Source organism: Euprymna scolopes, chromosome 46, assembly GCF_053919585.1.
Source record: "Euprymna scolopes isolate OS-2025 chromosome 46, ASM5391958v1, whole genome shotgun sequence".
NCBI lineage: Eukaryota > Metazoa > Mollusca > Cephalopoda > Sepiida > Sepiolidae > Euprymna > Euprymna scolopes.
In genome coordinates, this window is record NC_136527.1 from 88,072,111 (window position 1) to 88,096,258 (window position 24,148).

General features: G+C 32.9%; 1 protein-coding gene across 2 annotated transcripts in view; it reads left to right on the forward strand.

The window, feature by feature from the left end:
- Positions 1-24,148, forward strand: part of LOC145270652 (uncharacterized) — a 151,031-nt gene that overhangs the window by 31,672 nt on the left and 95,211 nt on the right. Inside the window, exon 2 of one of the 2 annotated variants that reach the window (XM_080126263.1) lies at positions 72-5,617. The exons of the other annotated variant lie outside the window; for it this stretch is intronic. Within the exon in view, the coding sequence (XP_079982389.1) occupies positions 2,026-2,925 (900 nt within the window). The 5' untranslated portion in view covers positions 72-2,025 and the 3' untranslated portion in view covers positions 2,926-5,617. Of the gene's footprint in view, positions 1-71; positions 5,618-24,148 lie in introns of those variants that run through there. 2 annotated transcript variants of the gene reach the window in all.

Consider the following 24,148-nt stretch of genomic DNA (forward strand, 5'->3'; position numbering starts at 1 on the left):
TAATATTTATGTTTTTTATAAATGTTGTTAATGTGTATTGGATTAAAATAAACTGTTTTATTTATTCACAGGAAACAACGACAATGGAGGAAAGAGAATGTTCTGGATATTTTTACAATTTGTGGAATAGTATTTTCCATTAAATTTATACAGGACAATGTAAACACAAACTGAGGAGAAAGCTGATGCCTATGAATATTGACGGACATTAAATGAAACGTAATCATTAATAGATGAAAAGGAAAACCCATGTAAATAATTGAGAATATAATTTTTAAGGTTGAAAAAAGATTAAAGTCTTCCACATGTCTGAATACCCTATGCACTAAATTTCAAGTCTGTAGGTCAAAAATTTGTTGAGTATATAGGTTGAGAAGTGTCCTCACATACACACACATTCTCACTTTTATAGATATATTAGCAGTTCACCCTGGCTTTGCTCGGGTCCTATGTACTGTTCATAACTTTATGTGCATACGTATATATATATTAAAAAGTTTGACTCATGTCCAGGAAACCTACATTTAAAATTTCTAGTGTTTTGACCCAAAATATGCGGAGGAGTTTGGCAGAATCTACAAAGGTCAACTGTTTCAACTTTAACCTCTTGGCAGCCACATTTTCACCCAAAAACTGATTAAAAAGCTTGCTGCATGTCTGAATACCCTTTATGTAAAATTTCAAATGTTTAGACCCAAAATTGGCTGAATAGTTTGCTAGAGACGACAAAGGTCAAATCTTTTGAACTTTGACCCTTTTGCAGCCAAATTTTCAGACAAAAACTGATTAAAAAGCTTGCCTCGTGTCTAAATACACTTTACATAAAATTTCAAATGTTAAGACCAAAAATTGGGTAATTTGGTAGAGACCGCAGAGGTCAATTTTTTTTTAAAGTTTTGACCTGTTAACATTTATTCTTTTGGGCTTGATCCATGTCTAAGTAACCTACATCTTAAATTTTCAGTGTTTAGACCCAAAATTGACCGAGGAGTTTGGTAGAGATTTTAAAGGTCAAATTGTTGAACTTTGACTCCTTGACAGCCAAATTTCTGTCCGAAAACGGATTTAGAAGATTTTCCCAAATCTCAATACCCCTCATGTCAAATCTCGAATCTGTAAACTGAAAATTGACAGAGTAGTTTGGTAGGGAAATGTACACACACAGACACACACACAGACAATTTCACTTTTATAGATATATCGATAATTAATTTTCATTATCTGTTAAACTAAAGCTTGAGTTTGAATTTTATCTTTTAAAGGATTAATTACATCCAATCCCAGGCAAATAGTATCCTATGGTACTATGACAGCTATTTGAACTTATTAATATTTGCTATGAAATGCAACAAGCATTGATATTTTTATTGAATGTTTAAGTAACATTTGATTCATTATACTATATTCTAGTTTTTGCACTTAAAGTCGACTTACACCTGCCAACTCCGATTTTTCAATTTTGACTCCAGTAGATCAAAAATTTGTTGAGTATATAGGTTGAGAAGTGTCCACACACACACACACACACACACATTCTCACGTTTATAGGTATACTAGCCTGGGTGCCCGGGTGTTTGGAAGTGTGTGTCCAGCAAAAAAAAAAAAAATATAGTGGTAGTAGGAACGGAGGCTCAAACCCGTACCGCAAAGGAGAAAAAAAATTTGAATAAAAATAAAAAAACGTGACGTCTTTGCTGTTTCGTCCATTGCCAAACCGGAAACGGCGAAGGTTTAAATTAAGGCTAGTCAATTGAAAAGAGAGGATGACTCTCGAAAATATCAGCGAAAAAAAGCGACCCCTCCCTGTAGAAAAGTGCCCAGTTGAGGCTGAAAGAATTAATGTTTTTAGCCGACTTTTCAATATTTGTCGTCCGAAGGATTGAGCTTCAAAACGATACCAATTTCGTGAAAATCTGTCATCTCTGTCGAAAGTTTTAGGCAAACATACATCCATACATACATACATTTAAACAGACAGGTGAGATTTATATTATAGATAAAGATTTCGTACATGTAAAAAAAAAGATGGAAACGGTAAATCTCCACTCTCTTAATCACAGAGAATTGATCGAAATAACCAGTGACAAGAGAAAAACAATTGATTTTCTCCAAAGTTTGAAATTACTTTCCACTGAACGGCAATGCCAATGCGGAAAACCAATGCACCTAATGAAGCGAAATATCCCCGATGGTTTCACGTGGAAATGTTCATGGCATCGATGCAAAAAAGAATCCTCCATCCGGAAAGGTAGTTTTTTTGAGGGTGCAAATTTAGGATTGCACCAAATCCTCGATATGATGTATTTATGGTCGTATCAAGCGGCCAGTTTTATAAACGTAGAACGAGAATGCCGAATCAACTCTGCACGGACAATCTGTGACTGGAAAATGTTCTTCCGTGATATTTGCTTGGAATACTATTTTCGACATCCAGAAGTGATAGGTGGAGAAGGTTGTACAGTTGAAATTGATGAGAGTATATTTGCCCGTCCGAAAAGAAGCGATGGCAAGATATTACGGCAAGTATGGGTTTTTGGCGGCTACGAACAACAAACAAAAAAAGGATTTTTAGCGACTGTTCCATCCAGAGATGCTGGAACCTTAATAAACTTAATTCGGGAATATATTCGACCTGGAACCATAATAATTTCTGATTGTTGGCATGCCTGCGATAGACTTGGCGAAGAACATTACAACAGTCTTCAAGAAGTTGACAAATATAACTTTGTGGATGCGAACGCTTTTATGAAATCGAACCCCATACAAAGACTGTGGCAAAAGGCGAAGCAGAAAAATAAGAAAGAGTGCGGCACCCACAGACAAATGGTCGACTCTTACTTCTCCGAGTTCATGTGGAGGCAACAATTTGGTGATTCGCCTTTCAAGCATTTTATCGAAAAAGTAGCAGAATTTTATAAAATTTAAAAGTAATTTATTTTCTCCCCTTTGTTAAAGAAGCACACTATGCAAATTTACAAAAAAAAATCAAGCTGTGTTATGTGGAATTTACAAAAAAAAAATGTAAACCATGAAATACGAAAATATAACAAGCTATGTTACATAAATTTTACAAAAAACAAACTATGTAATGTAAATTTTACATAAAGCAAGCTATCTTATATGAAATTTATGAACACAAAGCTATGTAATTTTTTTTTTACATAGGCATCACTCCTTATCAAGGCCAAGAGGCCACCCGAGGATAAGGGTTAAAGCGTGTACAGTAGAAATTGGACAATATAGTAATCGGTAATAATTGAAATTCAGTAAATTTGTTAACTTACATGGAACGGTTCACTAAAATTTATGTTAGACTTGATGACAACCATATTGTAGTCAGCCGGAAAGCAGGAAAACGGAAGACAATTCCACAGGCGTGCAGTTCTAAGAAAGAAGCTTTGTTCATGGAATCTACGTTTAGGTTTCGGTACAGATAAAGAGTGGGGGGAATTATTGATAGTGTTTACAGCTAGACGAGTGTTTCTTGTGAAAGTCTGATGAAAGGAGACCATAGATTGGAGCTCAGCCGAGCATTTGCCATGAAAATAACGATACATCAGAGACAAACTTGCAACATCTCTTCTGTGAGAGAGAGGTTGCAGGGAAGAGAAAAGGACATCCCCTATGAGGCTATGAAGTTTATTTTGAACTCTATCAAGGCAGGATAAGTCCTTTCTAGCAGCTCCTGCCCAGATGTGGAAACAGTACTCCGTAATATAAAGTTTACGAAAACAAAAACTATGTAATATAAATTTTACAGAAAACAAGGTATGTTATATGAAGTTAACAAAATATGTGTGAATCATGTAATACCAAATAACTTAATAAGAAATTTACAAAATTAATTTAAAGAAGCTATTTAATGTAAACTTTACAGAATCAAGTAGTCTATTTTCTCCTCTTTTCTAAAGAAGCACACTATGCAAAGTGTACAAAAAAAAACAAGCTATGTCAAATGAGGTTTACAGAAAAACATGTAAACACCATGTAATACAACGCTTACACAAAAAACAAAACTAAACAAGATATGTTACTAAATTTTACAAAAGAACATGTAAACTATGTAATACAACGCTTACAAAAAAATAACAAGCTATGTTATATAGACTTTACAAAAAACTAACTATGTAATATAAATTTTACAAAAAACGTTATATGAAATTTACAAAAAATAAAAGTGTAAACCATGTATTATGAAATGTAATGTGAAATTACAAAAGACAAGCTATTTAATGTGAAATTTACAAAAGACAAGCTATTTAATGTGAAGTTTACAAAAGACAAGCTATTTAATGTGAAATTACAAAAGACAAGCTATTTAATGTGAAGTTTACAAAAGACAAGCTATTTAATGTGAAATTTACAAGACAAGCTATTTAATGTGAAGTTTACAAAAGACAAGCTATTTAATGTGAAGTTTACAAAAGACAAGCTATTTAATGTGAAGTTTACAAAAGACAAGCTATTTAATGTGAAGTTTACAAAAGACAAGCTATTTAATGTGAAGTTTACAAAAGACAAGCTATTTTATGTGAAGTTTACAAAAGACAAGCTATTTAATGTGAAGTTTACAAAAGACAAGCTATTTAATGTGAAGTTTACAAAAGACAAGCTATTTAATGTGAAGTTTACAAAAGACAAGCTATTTAATGTGAAGTTTACAAAAGACAAGCTATTTAATGTGAAGTTTACAAAAGACAAGCTATTTAATGTGAAGTTTACAAAAGACAAGCTATTTTATGTGAAGTTTACAAAAGACAAGCTATTTAATGTGAAGTTTACAAAAGACAAGCTATTTAATGTGAAGTTTACAAAAGACAAGCTATTTAATGTGAAGTTTACAAAAGACAAGCTATTTTATGTGAAGTTTACAAAAGACAAGCTATTTAATGTGAAGTTTACAAAAGACAAGCTATTTTATGTGAAGTTTACAAAAGACAAGCTATTTAATGTGAAGTTTACAAAAGACAAGCTATTTAATGTGAAGTTTACAAAAGACAAGCTATTTAATGTGAAGTTTACAAAAGACAAGCTATTTAATGTGAAGTTTACAAAAGACAAGCTATTTAATGTGAAGTTTACAAAAGACAAGGTATTTAATGTGAAGTTTACAAAAGACAAGCTATTTAATGTGAAGTTTACAAAAGACAAGCTATTTAATGTGAAGTTTACAAAAGACAAGCTATTTTATGTGAAGTTTACAAAAGACAAGCTATTTAATGTGAAGTTTACAAAAGACAAGCTATTTAATGGCAAGTTTAGAAAAGACAAGCTATTTAATGTGAAGTTTACAAAAGACAAGCTATTTAATGTGAAGTTTACAAAAGAAAAGCTATTTAATGTGAAGTTTACAAAAGACAAGCTATTTAATGTGAAGTTTACAAAAGACAAGCTATTTAATGTGAAGTTTACAAAAGACAAGCTATTTAATGTGAAGTTTACAAAAGACAAGCTATTTAATGTGAAGTTTACAAAAGACAAGCAATTTAATGTGAAGTTTACAAAAGACAAGCTATTTAATGTGAAGTTTACAAAAGACAAGCTATTTAATGGCAAGTTTACAAGACTAGCTATTTAATGGCAAGTTTACAAAAGACAAGCTATTTAATGGCAAGTTTACAAAAGACAAGCTATTTAATGTGAAATTACAAAAGACAAGCTATTTAATGTGAAATTACAAAAGAAAAGCTATTTAATGTAAAGTTTACAAAAGACAAGCTATTTAATGTGAAGTTTACAAAAGACAAGCTATTTAATGTGAAGTTTACAAAAGACAAGCTATTTAATGTGAAGTTTACAAAAGACAAGCTATTTAATGTGAAGTTTACAAAAGACAAGCTATTTAATGTGAAATTTACAAAAGACAAGCTATTTAATGTGAAGTTTACAAAAGACAAGCTATTTAATGTGAAGTTTACAAAAGACAAGCTATTTAATGTGAAGTTTACAAAAGACAAGCTATTTAATGTGAAGTTTACAAAAGACAAGTTATTTAATGTGAAATTTACAAAAGACAACCTATTTAATGTGAAATTTACAAAAGACAAGCTATTTAATGTTAAGTTTACAAAAGACAAGCTATTTAATGGAAGATTACAAAAGACAAGGTATTTAATGTGAAGTTTACAAAAGACAAGGTATTTAATGTGAAATTTACAAAAGACAAGCTATTTAATGTGAAGTTTACAAAAGACAAGCTATTTAATGTGAAATTTACAAAAGACAAGCTATTTAATGTGAAATTTACAAAAGACAACCTATTTAATGTGAAATTTACAAAAGACAAGCTATTTAATGGAAGATTACAAAAGACAAGCTATTTAATGTGAAGTTTACAAGAGACAAGCTATTTATTGTGAAGTTTACAAAAGACAAGCTATTTAATGTGAAATTTACAAAAGACAAGCTATTTAATGTGAAGTTTACAAAAGACAAGCTATTTAATGGCAAGTTTAGAAAAGACAAGCTATTTAATGGCAAGTTTAGAAAAGACAAGCTATTTAATGGCAAGTTTAGAAAAGACAAGCTATTTAATGGCAAGTTTAGAAAAGACAAGCTATTTAATGGCAAGTTTAGAAAAGACAAGCTATTTAATGGCAAGTTTAGAAAAGACAAGCTATTTAATGGCAAGTTTAGAAAAGACAAGCTATTTAATGGCAAGTTTAGAAAAGACAAGCTATTTAATGGCAAGTTTAGAAAAGACAAGCTATTTAATGGCAAGTTTAGAAAAGACAAGCTATTTAATGGCAAGTTTAGAAAAGACAAGCTATTTAATGGCAAGTTTAGAAAAGACAAGCTATTTAATGGCAAGTTTAGGAAAGACAAGCTATTTAATGGCAAGTTTAGAAAAGACAAGCTATTTAATGGCAAGTTTAGAAAAGACAAGCTATTTAATGGCAAGTTTAGAAAAGACAAGCTATTTAATGGCAAGTTTAGAAAAGACAAGCTATTTAATGGCAAGTTTAGAAAAGACAAGCTATTTAATGGCAAGTTTAGAAAAGACAAGCTATTTAATGGCAAGTTTAGAAAAGACAAGCTATTTAATGGCAAGTTTAGAAAAGACAAGCTATTTAATGGCAAGTTTAGAAAAGACAAGCTATTTAATGGCAAGTTTAGAAAAGACAAGCTATTTAATGGCAAGTTTAGGAAAGACAAGCTATTTAATGGCAAGTTTAGAAAAGACAAGCTATTTAATGGCAAGTTTAGAAAAGACAAGCTATTTAATGGCAAGTTTAGAAAAGACAAGCTATTTAATGGCAAGTTTAGAAAAGACAAGCTATTTAATGGCAAGTTTAGAAAAGACAAGCTATTTAATGGCAAGTTTAGAAAAGACAAGCTATTTTATCTGAAGTTTACGAAAACTATTCAATATGTAGTTTTAATATTAATTTTCCTCCGATTTGAAAATAGACAATTGATGATCTGACCTGAAAAAATATCAGTATTACTTTTAGTTAGAAGAAAAATATGAGATTGGAGTTGCAGACTATTTTCACATTTAACAAATCTACTGAAATAAAACATTTTTCATCCTGTGTCTCCTGTCATGGTGATAGAAACAGATTTACAATTATTATATGCTATTATAATTTTTTTTTTATTTTTTAAATTTTTATTGTAATAAAATTTTTAGAATGTTTATAGAAATACCGAGTTTTACTCTTTTTCAATTTATTCTTAAAAAAAAAAACCTATATATAAGGTGCTGTCAATAAGTTTTTGTACAAATATTTAAAATTGTCATGAAAATATTTTATTGCTATACCTCTTATGAGATGACTGACCAATTTTTTATTACCAAAGGAAAGATAAGTATTTTAAAGCTTTTATTCACTTCAAAAAAAACAAACAAGTAGAGTCCAACTGAGAAAGTAAATTGACAGCAAGATGACCCGCAACAACATGTCTGTCTGCCTTTGGAGTATCAGTAATGGTTCAAAACTCGAAAAATAAACAAAATACTGATACAGAAATGTGCTCTAATGTACTCATTGCACTGGTCCCTCTTCGACGTACATATCCCTGAAAAACAACAGCCTAGCAACAAAATCACACCCCTTCACCATTTAGGTCCTTAAATGCCAAAAAAGATTTCTTTCGAAGCATACGAAATTTAAAAAATAAAAGTGTAAACCTTGTATTATGAAATGTAATGTGAAGTTTACAAAAGACAAGCTATTTAATGTGAAATTTACAAAAGACAAGCTATTTAATGTGAAGTTTAAAAAAGACAAGCTATTTAATGTGAAGTTTACAAAAGACAAGCTATTTAATGTAAAATTTACAAAAGACAAGCTATTTAATGTGAAATTTACAAAAGACAAGCTATTTAATGTGAAGTTTACAAAAGACTAGCTATTTAATGTGAAGTTTACAAAAGACAAGCTATTTAATGTAAAATTTACAAAAGACAAGCTATTTAATGTGAAATTTACAAAAGACAAGCTATTTAATGTAAAATTTACAAAAGACAAGCTATTTAATGTGAAATTTACAAAAGACAAGCTATTTAATGTGAAGTTTACAAAAGACTAGCTATTTAATGTGAAGTTTACAAAAGACAAGCTATTTAATGTAAAATTTACAAAAGACAAGCTATTTAATGTGAAGTTTACAAAAGACTAGCTATTTAATGTGAAGTTTACAAAAGACAAGCTATTTAACGTGAAGTTTACAAAAGACAATCTATTTAACGTGAAGTTTACAAAAGACAAGCTATTTAACGTGAAGTTTACAAAAGACAAGCTATTTAACGTGAAGTTTACAAAAGACAAGCTATTTAACGTGAAGTTTACAAAAGACAAGCTATTTAACGTGAAGTTTACAAAAGACAAGCTATTTAACGTGAAGTTTACAAAAGACAAGCTATTTAATGTGAAGTTTACAAAAGACAAGCTATTTAATGTGAAATTTACAAAAGACAAGCTATTTAATGTGAAATTTACAAAAGACAAGCTATTTAATGTGAAATTTACAAAAGACAAGCTATTTAATGTGAAGTTTACAAAAGACTAGCTATTTAATGTGAAGTTTACAAAAGACAAGCTATTTAATGTGAAGTTTACAAAAGACAAGCTATTTAATGTGAAATTTACAAAAGACAAGCTATTTAATGTGAAATTTACAAAAGACAAGCTATTTAATGTGAAGTTTACAAAAGACTAGCTATTTAACGTGAAGTTTACAAAAGACAAGCTATTTAACGTGAAGTTTACAAAAGACAATCTATTTAACGTGAAGTTTACAAAAGACAAGCTATTTAACGTGAAGTTTACAAAAGACAAGCTATTTAACGTGAAGTTTACAAAAGACAAGCTATTTAACGTGAAGTTTACAAAAGACAAGCTATTTAACGTGAAGTTTACAAAAGACAAGCTATTTAACGTGAAGTTTACAAAAGACAAGCTATTTAACGTGAAGTTTACAAAAGACAAGCTATTTAACGTGAAGTTTACAAAAGACAAGCTATTTAATGGCAAGTTTAGAAAAGACAAGCTATTTAATGTGAAATTTACAAAAGACAAGCTATTTAATGGCAAGTTTACAAAAGAAAAGCTATTTAATGTGAAATTTACAAAAGACAAGCTATTTAATGTGAAGTTTACAAAAGACAAGCTATTTAATGTGAAGTTTACAAAAGACAAGCTATTTAATGTGAAGTTTACAAAAGACAAGCAATTTAATATGAAATTTACAAAAGACAAGCTATTTAATGTAAAGTTTACAAAAGACAAGCTATTTAATGTGAAGTTTACAAAAGACAAGCTATTTAATGTGAAATTACAAAAGACAAGCTATTTAATGTGAAATTACAAAAGACAAGCTATTTTATGTGAAGTTTACAAAAGACAAGCTATTTAATGTGAAGTTTACAAAAGACAAGCTATTTAATGTCAAGTTTACAAGACTAGCTATTTAATGGCAAGTTTACAAAAGACAAGCTATTTAATGGCAAGTTTACAAAAGACAAGCTATTTAATGTGAAATTACAAAAGACAAGCTATTTAATGTGAAATTACAAAAGACAAGCTATTTAATGTAAAGTTTACAAAAGACAAGCTATTTAATGTGAAGTTTACAAAAGACAAGCTATTTAATGTGAAGTTTACAAAAGACAAGCTATTTAATGTGAAGTTTACAAAAGACAAGCTATTTAATGTGAAGTTTACAAAAGACAAGCTATTTAATGTGAAATTTACAAAAGACAAGCTATTTAATGTGAAGTTTACAAAAGACAAGCTATTTAATGTGAAGTTTACAAAAGACAAGCTATTTAATGTGAAATTTACAAAAGACAAGCTATTTAATGTGAAATTTACAAAAGACAAGCTATTTAATGTGAAATTTACAAAAGACAAGCTATTTAATGTGAAGTTTACAAAAGACAAGCTATTTAATGTGAAGTTTACAAAAGACAAGCTATTTAATGTGAAGTTTACAAAAGACAAGCTATTTAATGTGAAGTTTACAAAAGACAAGCTATTTAATGTGAAGTTTACAAAAGACAAGCAATTTAATATGAAATTTACAAAAGACAAGCTATTTAATGTAAAGTTTACAAAAGACAAGCTATTTAATGTGAAGTTTACAAAAGACAAGCTATTTAATGTGAAATTACAAAAGACAAGCTATTTAATGTGAAATTACAAAAGACAAGCTATTTTATGTGAAGTTTACAAAAGACAAGCTATTTAATGTGAAGTTTACAAAAGACAAGCTATTTAATGTCAAGTTTACAAGACTAGCTATTTAATGGCAAGTTTACAAAAGACAAGCTATTTAATGGCAAGTTTACAAAAGACAAGCTATTTAATGTGAAATTACAAAAGACAAGCTATTTAATGTGAAATTACAAAAGACAAGCTATTTAATGTAAAGTTTACAAAAGACAAGCTATTTAATGTGAAGTTTACAAAAGACAAGCTATTTAATGTGAAGTTTACAAAAGACAAGCTATTTAATGTGAAGTTTACAAAAGACAAGCTATTTAATGTGAAGTTTACAAAAGACAAGCAATTTAATATGAAATTTACAAAAGACAAGCTATTTAATGTAAAGTTTACAAAAGACAAGCTATTTAATGTGAAGTTTACAAAAGACAAGCTATTTAATGTGAAATTACAAAAGACAAGCTATTTAATGTGAAATTACAAAAGACAAGCTATTTTATGTGAAGTTTACAAAAGACAAGCTATTTAATGTGAAGTTTACAAAAGACAAGCTATTTAATGGCAAGTTTACAAGACTAGCTATTTAATGGCAAGTTTACAAAAGACAAGCTATTTAATGGCAAGTTTACAAAAGACAAGCTATTTAATGTGAAATTACAAAAGACAAGCTATTTAATGTGAAATTACAAAAGACAAGCTATTTAATGTAAAGTTTACAAAAGACAAGCTATTTAATGTGAAGTTTACAAAAGACAAGCTATTTAATGTGAAGTTTACAAAAGACAAGCTATTTAATGTGAAGTTTACAAAAGACAAGCTATTTAATGTGAAGTTTACAAAAGACAAGCTATTTAATGTGAAATTTACAAAAGACAAGCTATTTAATGTGAAGTTTACAAAAGACAAGCTATTTAATGTGAAGTTTACAAAAGACAAGCTATTTAATGTGAAGTTTACAAAAGACAAGCTATTTAATGTGAAGTTTACAAAAGACAAGCTATTTAATGTGAAGTTTACAAAAGACAAGCTATTTAATGTGAAGTTTACAAGAGACAACCTATTTAATGGCAAGTTTACAAGAGACAAGCTATTTATTGTGAAGTTTAGAAAAGACAAGCTATTTAATGGCAAGTTTAGAAAAGACAAGCTATTTAATGTGAAGTTTAGAAAAGACAAGCTATTTAATGGCAAGTTTAGAAAAGACAAGCTATTTAATGGCAAGTTTAGAAAAGACAAGCTATTTAATGGCAAGTTTAGAAAAGACAAGCTATTTAATGGCAAGTTTAGAAAAGACAAGCTATTTAATGGCAAGTTTAGAAAAGACAAGCTATTTTATCTGAAGTTTACGAAAACTATTCAATATGTAGTTTTAATATTAATTTTCCTCCGATTTGAAAATAGACAATTGATGATCTGACCTGAAAAAATATCAGTATTACTTTTAGTTAGAAGAAAAATATGAGATTGGAGTTGCAGACTATTTTCACATTTAACAAATCTACTGAAATAAAACATTTTTCATCCTGTGTCTCCTGTCATGGTGATAGAAACAGATTTACAATTATTATATGCTATTATAATTTTTTTTTTATTTTTTAAATTTTTATTGTAATAAAATTTTTAGAATGTTTATAGTAATAGCGAGTTTTACTCTTTTTCAATTTATTCTTAAAAAAAAAAAAAAAACTATATAAGGTGCTGTCAATAAGTTTACAGACTTTTTTGTACATGCATTTAAAATTGTCATGTAAATATGTTATTGCTATACCTCTTATGAGAATACTGACCAATTTTTTATTACCAAAGGAAAGATAAGTATTTTAAAGCTTTTATTCACTTAAAAAAAAACAAGTAGAATCCAATTGAGAAAGTAAATTGACAGCAAGATGACCCGCAACAACATGCCTGTCTGCCTTTGGAGTATCAGTAATGGTTCAAAACTCAAAAAATAAACAAAATACTGATACAGAAATGTGCTCTAATGTACTCATTGCACTGGTCCCTCTTCGACGTACATATCCCTGAAAAACAACAGCCTAGCAACAAAATCACACCCTTCACCATTAAGGTCCCTAAATGGCAAAAAGATTTCTTTCGGAGCATCCAATATAAAAATACTTGTAAAACAGGCTGAGGGAGATCTTACCATGATTGCAATTTAACTCTCTACAAATTCGGAAACATCTGTTGTTTTTTCACATTCCAAACATCTGTCAACTTTTAATGACATTAAAACTCTTCCCTGTCATCATGAAAAGACAACCATTTGAAAGGGAATTCTGGACAACAATGAACTACAATAAAAATGAATCAATCGTGTCACCTGCTTTGAATAAAAAGAAAAAACTATTATATTGGACTTTTTAATGTCAGATGGTGAATCATAAACCAGAGCTGACAAAGCATATGAAATGTCAGGGTATAGACAACAAAACGAAACAATGGTCAATAAAAAAAATTATTTAACAAATAAATGTTACCAAAGGCAAGATAAGTTGCTTCTATCTTCCCAGAAAAGTTTTGTGTGTTTTAACGTATTTTAAAGCTCTTATTCAGTTCAAAAAAGCAAGTAGAGTCCAACTGGTAAAGTAAACTGAAAAACAAGATGACCCGCAACAAGATGCCTGTCTGCCTTTGGAGTACTGTTAATGGTTCAAAACTCTAAAAATAAACAAAATACTGACACAGGAATGGAATGTGCTCTGATGAACTCATTGCATTGGTCTCTCTTCGACGTACATATCCTCGACAAACCAGCCTAGCAACAAAATCACACCCCTTCACCATTAATGTCCCTAAATGCCAGAAAGATTTTTACTCTAATAGTTTTTTTTTCCTCAAACAGCTAGACTTTGGAATTCTCTTCCTGCTACCTGTTTCCCTGGCTCTACTGATATGCAGAAGTTTAAATGTAATGTAAACAAACATTGTGTTAATCTTTCCTAGGCATGGTTCCAGATTAGTAGCTGCTTACATCAAGTGGCTACATGCCTTGTTAGGGGGTGAGCATGCAAAAAAAATGAAATTACTTTAAGTCTCCAAACGAGATCAGCAAAATACACCTAACAGTTCTTTTCTCAGTAAACCATTCGTACTGACTAAAACAACCGTAACTATTAATAGCACATTATTTCTATAAACGTAATATGTGCCGTCAATAAGTTTCTAGGCTTTTTTTGCACAATTATTTAAAATAATCATAGACCCTTGAAAATTCAGTATGTTATTGCTATACATGTTATGAGATGACTGACCAATTTTATAATTTCAGGTTCAAATGAACAGCTATAGCAGGAATTGGAATACGCTCTGTTTCAGCCTGATTATCACACCTGGTGAATTTCAAAAAATGCAATCTAGACGCGACGACACTTTAGAAGAACGATATGCTATAAAATTCTGTGTTGATCTAGAAAAAAAATGCCACAGAAACATATGGAATGCTTCAGACTGCTTTTGGACCATCTTGCATGAATCGAGCATCAGTTCTTGTGTGGCATAAGAGATTCAAGGAAGGCAGGGCATCTGTGAGGGATGATAAGAGATGTGGGAGGAGAAAGGAAGTCAGAGAACCAGAGTTGATTGGCCAAATAAAGAATTTCATGAATAAGGACCATCGTGTGTCTATTCTTATTCATGAGGAACTTAAGATGTAGTTTGTCTCCATTATTGTCACAGATTATTTGATTGAGATGGCGTCCAAACAGTTTTTTTTGTTTTTTTTTTTTAAATTTTTTTTTTATTACATTTTCACCCCAAACAAGGCAAATTGCCACTTTGGTGTAGGGAGCTACTATCAGGGGAAACATCTACTGGGGTACTATGTAGGGATTTTGGCAGCGAGATGTTGGTTCACATTGCACTTGAACTTATGCAAGTCAGTACAGTTGGGGAAGCAGTGACCTGGAATGGAATTCCAAAGTCTAGCAGTTCTGGGGAAGAAACTACTGGAGTAGAAAGATCTTTTACATCTAGGGATCTCTACAGTGTGGGGGTGGGATTTTGCAGCTTGTCGGGTCTGTCGAGGGTGTTTACGTCGTGGGGGCACAAGTGATTGCAGTTCATCAGAGCATTCACCATTATAATACTTGTAGAACAGGCAGAGGGATGCAACATTTCGACGATGGGACAGAGGCTGAAGCTTAGATGCCAGTTCAGGGCCTATCAGATTTGCGACTCTCTTTTGAACCCTGTCAAGGAGCGAGAGACTAGTAGCCGATGCACCGGCCCAAATATGACAGCAATACTCCATACATGGGCGAATAGTGGCCTTGTAGAGGTACAGGATACTTTCGGGTGTTAGAAGTTTTCTAGCATGGTAGAGAGAGCCCACCTTCCTCGCAGCGGCCCTGGCAATGCTCTCTATGACTTTTGGTTGTTCCTGTTGCCAAGGTCACTGAAAAAATGGTGGGATCCTTCTAGCGCCCCAGTAGATATTTCACTGCTGATGCAATTCTCTATCTGTATAAAAGTCAAGTACGTCCAAAGATGGAGTATTTCTGCCACATCTGGGCAGGAGCTGCTAAAAACAGCCTATCCTGCCTTGACAGAGTACAAAATAGGCTTTGTAGCTTAGTGGGAGATGCTCTTTTCTCTTCCCTGCAACCTCTTTCCCACAGAAGAGACGTTACGAGCCTGTCTTTTTTTATTGTTATTTCCATGGCAAGTGCTCGTTTGAGCTCCAATCTCTGGTTCCCCCCTCGCCACTGAAACCGCGGTCAATAATTTTCCCCACTCTTTATCTGCAGATTCTATGAAAAAAGCTTCTTTCTTAGAAGCGTCGCCTGTTTCCCACCTGATTTCAACTTGGATGTCTTCAAGTCCAACATAAACAAATTCCTGATAAACCGCCCCCTTAAGTAAGACAATTTATCAAATCTCCAATACTAACGATTACTACGATATCATCCCATTGATTACTGTAAACGCAATAGACCGTATCTCTAAGTGGCATCTGGGTCTTGGTAAGTGGTGACTATCGTTAAAAAAAAAAAAAGCTGAAGGAAAGCCTTAGAGGCTGTCGTTATGAGACGACTGAGAAGTTGAAAGAGGCTGTGACGGGGGTCATTTGCCCACTCACACTAGATGATTTTCATAAGGCCTTCCAGAAGTTGGAATGGTACAACAAGTGTATTGCAACCGGAGGAGATTACTTCGAAAGGAAGTAGAGTTTCATGTGTGTACTGTCAATAAAAGTGCTCATACAAAAAACAAGTCTGGAAACTTATTGAAGGTATCTTGTATATGGATTTTCTTTAGAGTATATATTATGTAATCCTTTTGTTTTTTAGTTGCCTTTTCACTTCAAACAAAGCACGGTGCCACTTTAATGCAGGGGGCTACTATCTGGGACATGTTGAAGGGATACTATGTAGGGAGTTGAGCAGCAAGATGTCTCTTTACATTACACTTGAACTTCTGCATGTCAGTACAGTTGGGAAAGCAGGAAACCGGAAGGGAATTCCCAAACTCTAGCAGTTCTTGGGGGAAAAAAACTGTTACAGTAGAAGGCTTTCTTACATCTAGGGATCTCTACTGTGTAGGGGTGGGACTTTGCTGCATGTCGGTTTTGTCGATGGTATTTACATTGTCATTTGTCGGAGCATCCAATATAAAAATACTTGTAAAACAGGCTGAGGGAGATATTATCATGATTGCAATTTGACGCTATACAAATTCGGAAACATCTGTTGTTTTTTCACATTCCAAACATCTGTCAGCTTTTAATGACATTAAAACTCTTCCCTGTCATCATGAAAGGACAAACGTTTGAAAGGGAATTCCGGACAACAATGAACTACAATAAAAATGAATCAATCGTTCACAAATATCCGTGAGCTTAGAACTAATTTAGCTGATGTTGAAGCATTTCTCCTAACAAATACCCCGGATATCTTAGCACTAAGTGAGACTAACCTACACTCCTCCATCCCCTCTAACTACTTTAATATGCCTGGATATCTCCCACTCTGCCGTAAGGACTCTGACAGACATATGCACGGACTTGGAGTTTACATTCGTAATACCCTTCCCTTGACTAGAGAAACAAACCTAGAAACGGATGATCAAGCCTTTATGTGCTTTAGACTAATCATGCAACACAACATTAGCTACTTTTACTTTCTCTACCGCTCTCCCTCGACCCAAGACTGCACCATAATAAACAAAGTATCTGACAGCATAGACACAGCACTCTCCTTCGACACTAGCGCCCAAGTACATGTATTTGGCGACTTTAATGTCCATCACAAAAACTGGCTTTGATTCTCTACTTACACAGATGCAGCAGGCAGCGCAACTCATAGCTTCTCTGTATCTCACTCCCTAGCGCAAATTGTTACTTTTCCAACCCGCTTCCCTGATCAGGAAGAACAACACGCATCACTATTAGATCTGTTTTTGACCACAGTTCCTGATGATTGTGTAACGAAAGCCGACAGCCCACTTGGGAACGCTGATCATGCGGTGATAATGGTTGAAATCGCCCTAAACTCTAGACCCAAAACTGAAGAGCCAGTGCTCAAAACAACGAGATATTATAAAAAGGCTGACTGGGAAGCTATCAGAGATCTTATCAGAGACGCCCCATGGGGAAATATTTTTTCTCTTCCTGCTGAACAGTGTGCAACCGAGACCACTGAATGGTTCAAAACTGCAATCGAAGCGCATGTTCCCATGCGGAAATTCTATAGCAAGCCCCACTCTCCCCAATGGTTTACTTCGACTTGCGCAACTGCCATTGCTCAAAGGCAGCATGCATTCCGCAGGTTTAATCGACATAAGTCCAGTTCAAACAGACAGAAGTACATAGAAGCTAGAAGTAACGTTAAGAAAGAAATAGCGACAGCTAAGAGGGAATTTACGGAAACCACGAAAAAACGCATCGAAGCACAAAAACTAGGAACTCGTGACTTCTGGAAAATCTACAACAGTGTAGTAAATAATGGGCAATCAACAATTCCCCCATTAACCAACAATCACGAGGTTCTTTGCTCAGCAACCGAGAAGGCTAACATGCTTGCCAGTCGGTTTGCCTCAAACTCCACACTGGACCCTCTAAACCACCCCCTACCTCAATTTCCTATGCGGACAGACGCCACGCTAGACGACCTGAAAATCACCCCTGCTCAGGTGCATGCTATCATAAAAAACCTTGACACTTCCAAAGCATGTGGACCCGACCTCATCCCAGCTGTGCTATTAAAAAAGTGCTCAGCCGAAGTAGCTCCAGTTCTCTCCAAACTCTACAACAAATGCCTTAATGAATCTTGCTTTCCGAGCTGTTGGAAAACTGCTTCTGTAGTACCAGTATTCAAGAATTCTGGCGAAAGAACTGACCCATTAAATTATCGCCCTATTAGCCTCCTCCCACTTTTTGCCAAAATATTTGAGACCTTAATTAACCATGCTCTAGTCCAGCACCTTACAGATGCTAAACTTCTGACCGACCGTCAATATGGATTTAGACAAGCCCGTTCCACGGCAGACATCCTCACTGTAATCTCTGAACGCATATACCATTCACTGGACAAAGCGGGAGAGGGACGAGCGATAGCTCTAGATATATCTAAGGCTTTTGACAGGGTGTGGCATGAGGGTCTCCTCAGGAAGATTAGATTTTACGGTATCACTGGTAGAATACTTAACGTAATTAAATCCTTCTTAGATAAGAGAAAAATCCAGGTTGTCCTCGACGGTCGTACATCTAAACAATATGATATAAATGCGGGAGTGCCCCAGGGATCTATCCTGGGACCTCTGCTGTTCCTGATATTCATAAATGACCTCCCCGACAAGATTGCCTCTGAGATGGGGATATATGCTGATGACACCACACTCTATAGCAGGCACGACAGGAAAACAAACGAACATGTATCTAAAGTAATGGCAGAAACACTAGAGGATGACCTCCAATCAGTAGTGGAATGGGGACAAAAATGGATGGTAACGTTCAATGCCACCAAGACAAAACTGGTTTCATTCAATAATTACAAGAAACCTTCTCTACCACCTATAGCAATGGCCAACGACTCTTTATCTGAGAGTACGTCTCTCAAGCTCCTTGGCCTAACGTTCACTGGAAACATGAGTTGGAACAGTTACATCGAGGGCATTGCCAGGGCCGCTGCAAGGAAGGTGGGCTCTCTCTACCGTGCTAGAAAACTTTTAACACCCGAAAGTATCCTGTACCTCTATAAGGCCACTATTCGCCCATGTATGGAGTATTGCTGTCATATTTGGGCCGGTGCATCGGCTACTTGTCTCTCGCTCCTTGACAGGGTTCAAAAGAGAGTCGCAAATCTGATAGGCCCTAAACTGGCATCAAAACTTCAGCCTCTGTCCCATCGTCGAAACGTTGCATCCCTCTGCCTGTTCTACAAGTATTATAATGGTGAATGCTCTGAAGAACTGCAAGCACTTGTGCCCCCACGACGTGAACACCCTCGACAGACCCGACAAGCTGCAAAATCCCACCCCCACACTGTAGAGATCCCTAGATGTAAAAGATCCTTCTACTCCAGTAGTTTCTTCCCCAGAACTGCTAGACTTTGGAATTCCATTCCGGGTCACTGCTTCCCCAACTGTACTGACATGCATAAGTTCAAGTGCAACGTGAACCAACATCTCGCTGCCCTAATCCCTACATAGTACCCCAGTAGATGTTTCCCCTGATAGTAGCCCCCTACACCAAAGTGGCAATGTGCCTTGTTTGGGGTGAAAATGTAATAAAAAAAAAAAAACCTGCTTTCATGCTTTGAATAAATTTAAAAAAAAAACATTATATTGGACTTTTTAATGTCAAAGGGTGGATCATAAAACAGAGCTGAGAAAATGTCAGGGTATAGACAACAAAACGAAACAATGGTCAATAAAAATTTTTTTTTTAAGAAGGCATCACCACTTACCAAGGACAAGAGGCCACTCGAGGATAAGGGTTAAATAGTGTACAGTAGACAATTGGACAATACAGTAATAATCGTTAGTAATGAAAATTCGGTAAATTTGTTAACATATATGGAACAACTCATCCAAAATTTGTTTATGTTAGACTTGAAGACAACCATATTGCAGTCAGCTGGAAAGTAGGAAAACGGAAGACAATTCCATAGGCGTGCAGTTCTAAGAAAAAAGCTTTGCTCATGGAATCTACGTTTAGGTTTAGGCACAGATAAAGAGTGGGGGAAATTATTGATAGTGTTTTCTGCTAGACGGGTGTTTCTTGTGAAAGTTTGGCGAGGGAGGGCATAGATTGGAGCTCAATCGAGCACTTTCCATAAAAATAACAATAAAGCCAGATAAGTTACTTCTATAAGTTTTGTGTGTTTTAATGTATTTTAAAACCTTTTCTTCAGTTCAGAAAACGAGTAGTGTCTAATCAGTAAAGTAAACCGACAACAACATGATTGTTTGGAGTGTTGGTAATGGTTCAAAACTTGAAAAATAAACAAAATTACTGATACAGAAATCCAACCAATAAGTGTCACCGTGATATTTATTGAGTGAACTTCTATCAATATTTTGTTTTGCTTTCATGATTTGAGTATCAGACTTCCAAGATGAACGACAAACGGCAGACGAAAAGTTGCGTATATGAAAATTTCCAAGCACTTGAGAGAGATTGGAATACCAAAAGAAAAACTGATAAATGCGTGTATTATATATTTTCATGATTTGAGTTATATACAAAATGTTATATCATTAAATGTTATATTACAAAATGTTATATCACAAATTGTTATATTATAAAAATGGTATATTACAAATTGTTATATCACAAAATGTTATATTACAAAATGTTATATCAGAAAATGTTATATTAGAAAATATTATATCACAAATTGTTATATCAAAAAATGTTATATCACAAAATGTTATATTACACAATGTTATATTACAGAAATGTTATATTACAAAATGTTATATTACAAAATGTTATATTACAAAATGTTATATCACAAATTGTTATATTACAAAATGTTATATTATAAAAATGTTATATTACAAAAATGTTACATCACAAAAATGTTATATTACAAAATGTTATATTATAAAAATGTTATATTACAAAAATGTTACATCACAAAAATGTTATATTACAAAATGTTATATTAAAAAATGTTATATCACAAAATGTTGTATTAAAAAATGTCATATTAAAAAATGTTATATTACAAAAATGTTATATTAAAAAATGTTATATTAAAAAAATGTTATATTACAAAAATGTTATATAAAAAAATGTTATATTACAAAAATGTTATATCACAAAATGTTATATCACAAAATGTTATATTACAAAAGTTTATATTACAAAATGTTATATTACAAAATGTTATATTATAAAATGTTATATTACAAAATGTTATATTACAAAAATGTTATATTACAAAATGTTATATTACAAAATGTTATATTACAAAATGTTATATTACAAAATGTTATATTACAAAAATTTTATATTACAAAATGTTATATTATAAAAATTTTATATTACAAAATGTTATATTACAAAAATGTTATATTACAAAATGTTATATTACAAAAATGTTATATTATAAAATGCTATATTACAAAATGTTATATTAAAAAGATGTTATATTACAAACATGTTATATTATAAAATGTTATATTAAAAAATGTTATATCACAAAATGTTGTATTAAAAAATGTCATATTAAAAAATGTTATATTACAAAAATGTTATATTAAAAAATGTTATATTAAAAAAATGTTATTAAAAAAATGTTATATTAAAAAAATGTTATATAAAAAATGTTATATCACAAAATGTTATATCACAAAATGTTATATTACAAAATGTTATATTACAAAAATGTTATATTACAAAATGTTATATTACAAAAATGTTATATTACAAAATGGTATATTAAAAAAATGTTATATTACAAAATGTTATATTACAAAAATGTTATATTACAAAATGTTATATTACAAAATGTTATATTACAAAATTTTATATCATGAAAATGTTATATGGAAGCAAGAAAGACAGACGAAGAAGTTTAGTTTAAACTTTTATTCAGAAATGCATCAGAAACTTTAACAACACTCAGCATTAGTCAACAGAAAAAGCCAAATTCTTCTCCACGACTATGCTCGACCGCATGTTGCTAAACCAACCTTGCATAAGTTGAACGAATTGAGCTACAAAACTCTGCCTCATCCGCAATACTCTCCAGACCGCTCATCTACCGAACACCATTTATTTAAGCATGCATGAGAAATGCTTAAAAAATTTAAGTGATATAAAAAATGCCTTCAGCGATTTTATTGTCACCAAAACGCAAGATTTTTACGTTACTCGCATAAATACACTTGTTTTGCGTTGAAAAATGTGTGTTGATTCTGATGGTGTAATAAATTTTGATTTGAGCTGATATATGTTATTCTGAATTTAAAATAATTTTCTTGTCAACCTGATATATATATATATATATATAAATTTCTGTCTTTTTCTCTCTTACTTTCCCTTTCTGTCCTGCTCTAACCAAGTCTGTCGACCTGTTCCACAAATCCCAAAACCTCAACATGAAATATCTCCAAAAAAAAAAAAACGAATAAACCTAGAACCCCATCCTCCAACGTAGACCCCTACTACCATGCCTCCTTCTCCAACATCAGGGGTCTATGTTCCAACCTTCCAGAGGTTGAAACCCAATTACAGGAGACAAAACCGGACATATTCTTTCTAAGCGAAACTGGCATAGGGCCGACCACTTCCCTAGATGAGTTAAAGGATACTCTAACTTAACATCTAAATCTGACCCTAACTAACCCTAACCCTAACCCCCAATATCGCCATGGACATGGAATATACACCTACATTAAAGATGGCTTTCCATGTGGTAGGGAAATCTCCACTGAAGACCCTATTTTACCTTATATGTTACTTACTTGCTTACACAATCGCATTTATATTTGCCCTCTATCGCCCCCACAACAGCGGGGTTACTATCTTTAAGAGTATATCTGAGAAAATTGACCACATCCTGTCTGCTCATCCTTCGGCTAACATTCACATTTGCGGTGACTTCAATGTCCATAATGTGGAATGGCTGACCCACTCAAATAAGACAGATGATGAGGGGAAGTCCAGTCATGATTTTGCCATTGCCTATGACCTCACTCAGATTGTTCACGAACCCAACCGTGTGCTCGATACAGGTCAGTATGCAAGCCTTCTAGACCTTTTTCTCACAACTTCCCCTGAACTATGTTCATGTTCCGTTCTATCTCCCCTGGAATTATATATATTATTTATTCTATAGACAAGATTTAAGAATTAGAATTTAAAAAAAGAAAACAATAAAATAAACAGTGCAAAGAATTAAAACATAGAATTTTTTAATTAAACAGTTCAAAGAATTAGAATTTTAGAAATTCAACGGTTCAAACTAGTAGACATTTTTTTTTTTTACAATTAAACAGTTCAAAGAATTAGAATTTTGTGGTGACTTCAATGTCCATAATGTGGAATGGCTGACGCACTCAAATAAGACAGATGATGAGGGAGGTTCTGTCATGATTTTGCCATTGCCTATGACTTCACTCCCATATTACACCCTGGAAAATCTCATCAGCATGCCCTGTATTTAAGATTTCAGGTGATCGATCATTTCCTTCTCACTATGGACCAATAAGTCTTCTGTGCATCATGAGTAAGCTTCTGGAATCTGTATTAAATAGAGAAGTCAACCACTTCAGCAAAAAGTAATCTTAGTGACAAGCAATATGGTTTTCATTCTGCTAGATCTACAGCAGATGTGCTTACAGTTATTTCTCATAGGATAGTGAATCTCTCGATGGAGGCTTCATTTCTAGGGCAATTGCTCTTGATATATCAAAGGCCTTCGATATGGTATGGCATAAAGGTCTACTTCATAAGAACTCCAGCTATGGTATAGCTGGAAATGTCTTCTCAATTATTAAATCATTTCTCTCTGATAGGATCAGAAGAGTAGTGGTTGATGGGCAGAAATCAGAAGCTCACAGTATTAATGCTGAAGTCCCTCAAGGGTTCATTCTGGGCCCAACTCTCTTCCTAATATACATCAATGATCTTCCAAATCACATCCTTACATCATTCGTAGACAATAATGTTGATGACACTACCATCTATTGCAGCACATCAAAGGCCATAAACGACCAAGTTCTCTGATTCTCTCCCCTCTGATTTTGAGCACACTCCTGAAGCAATTCTTTACCTATATAAAAGCCAGGTACATCCAAGGATGTAGTACTGTTGCCACATTGTGACAGGAACTGCTAGAAAGATCTTATCCTGCCTTACAGAGTTCAAAATAGGTTTCGTAACTTAGTTGGGGATGCCCTTTTCTCGTCCCTGCAACCTCTTTCTCAGATGTTGCAAGCCTGTCTCTGTTTTATCGTTATTTTCATTTGAGCTGCTATCTATGGTCCTCTCTCACCAAACTTTCATGAAAAACACTCATCTAGCT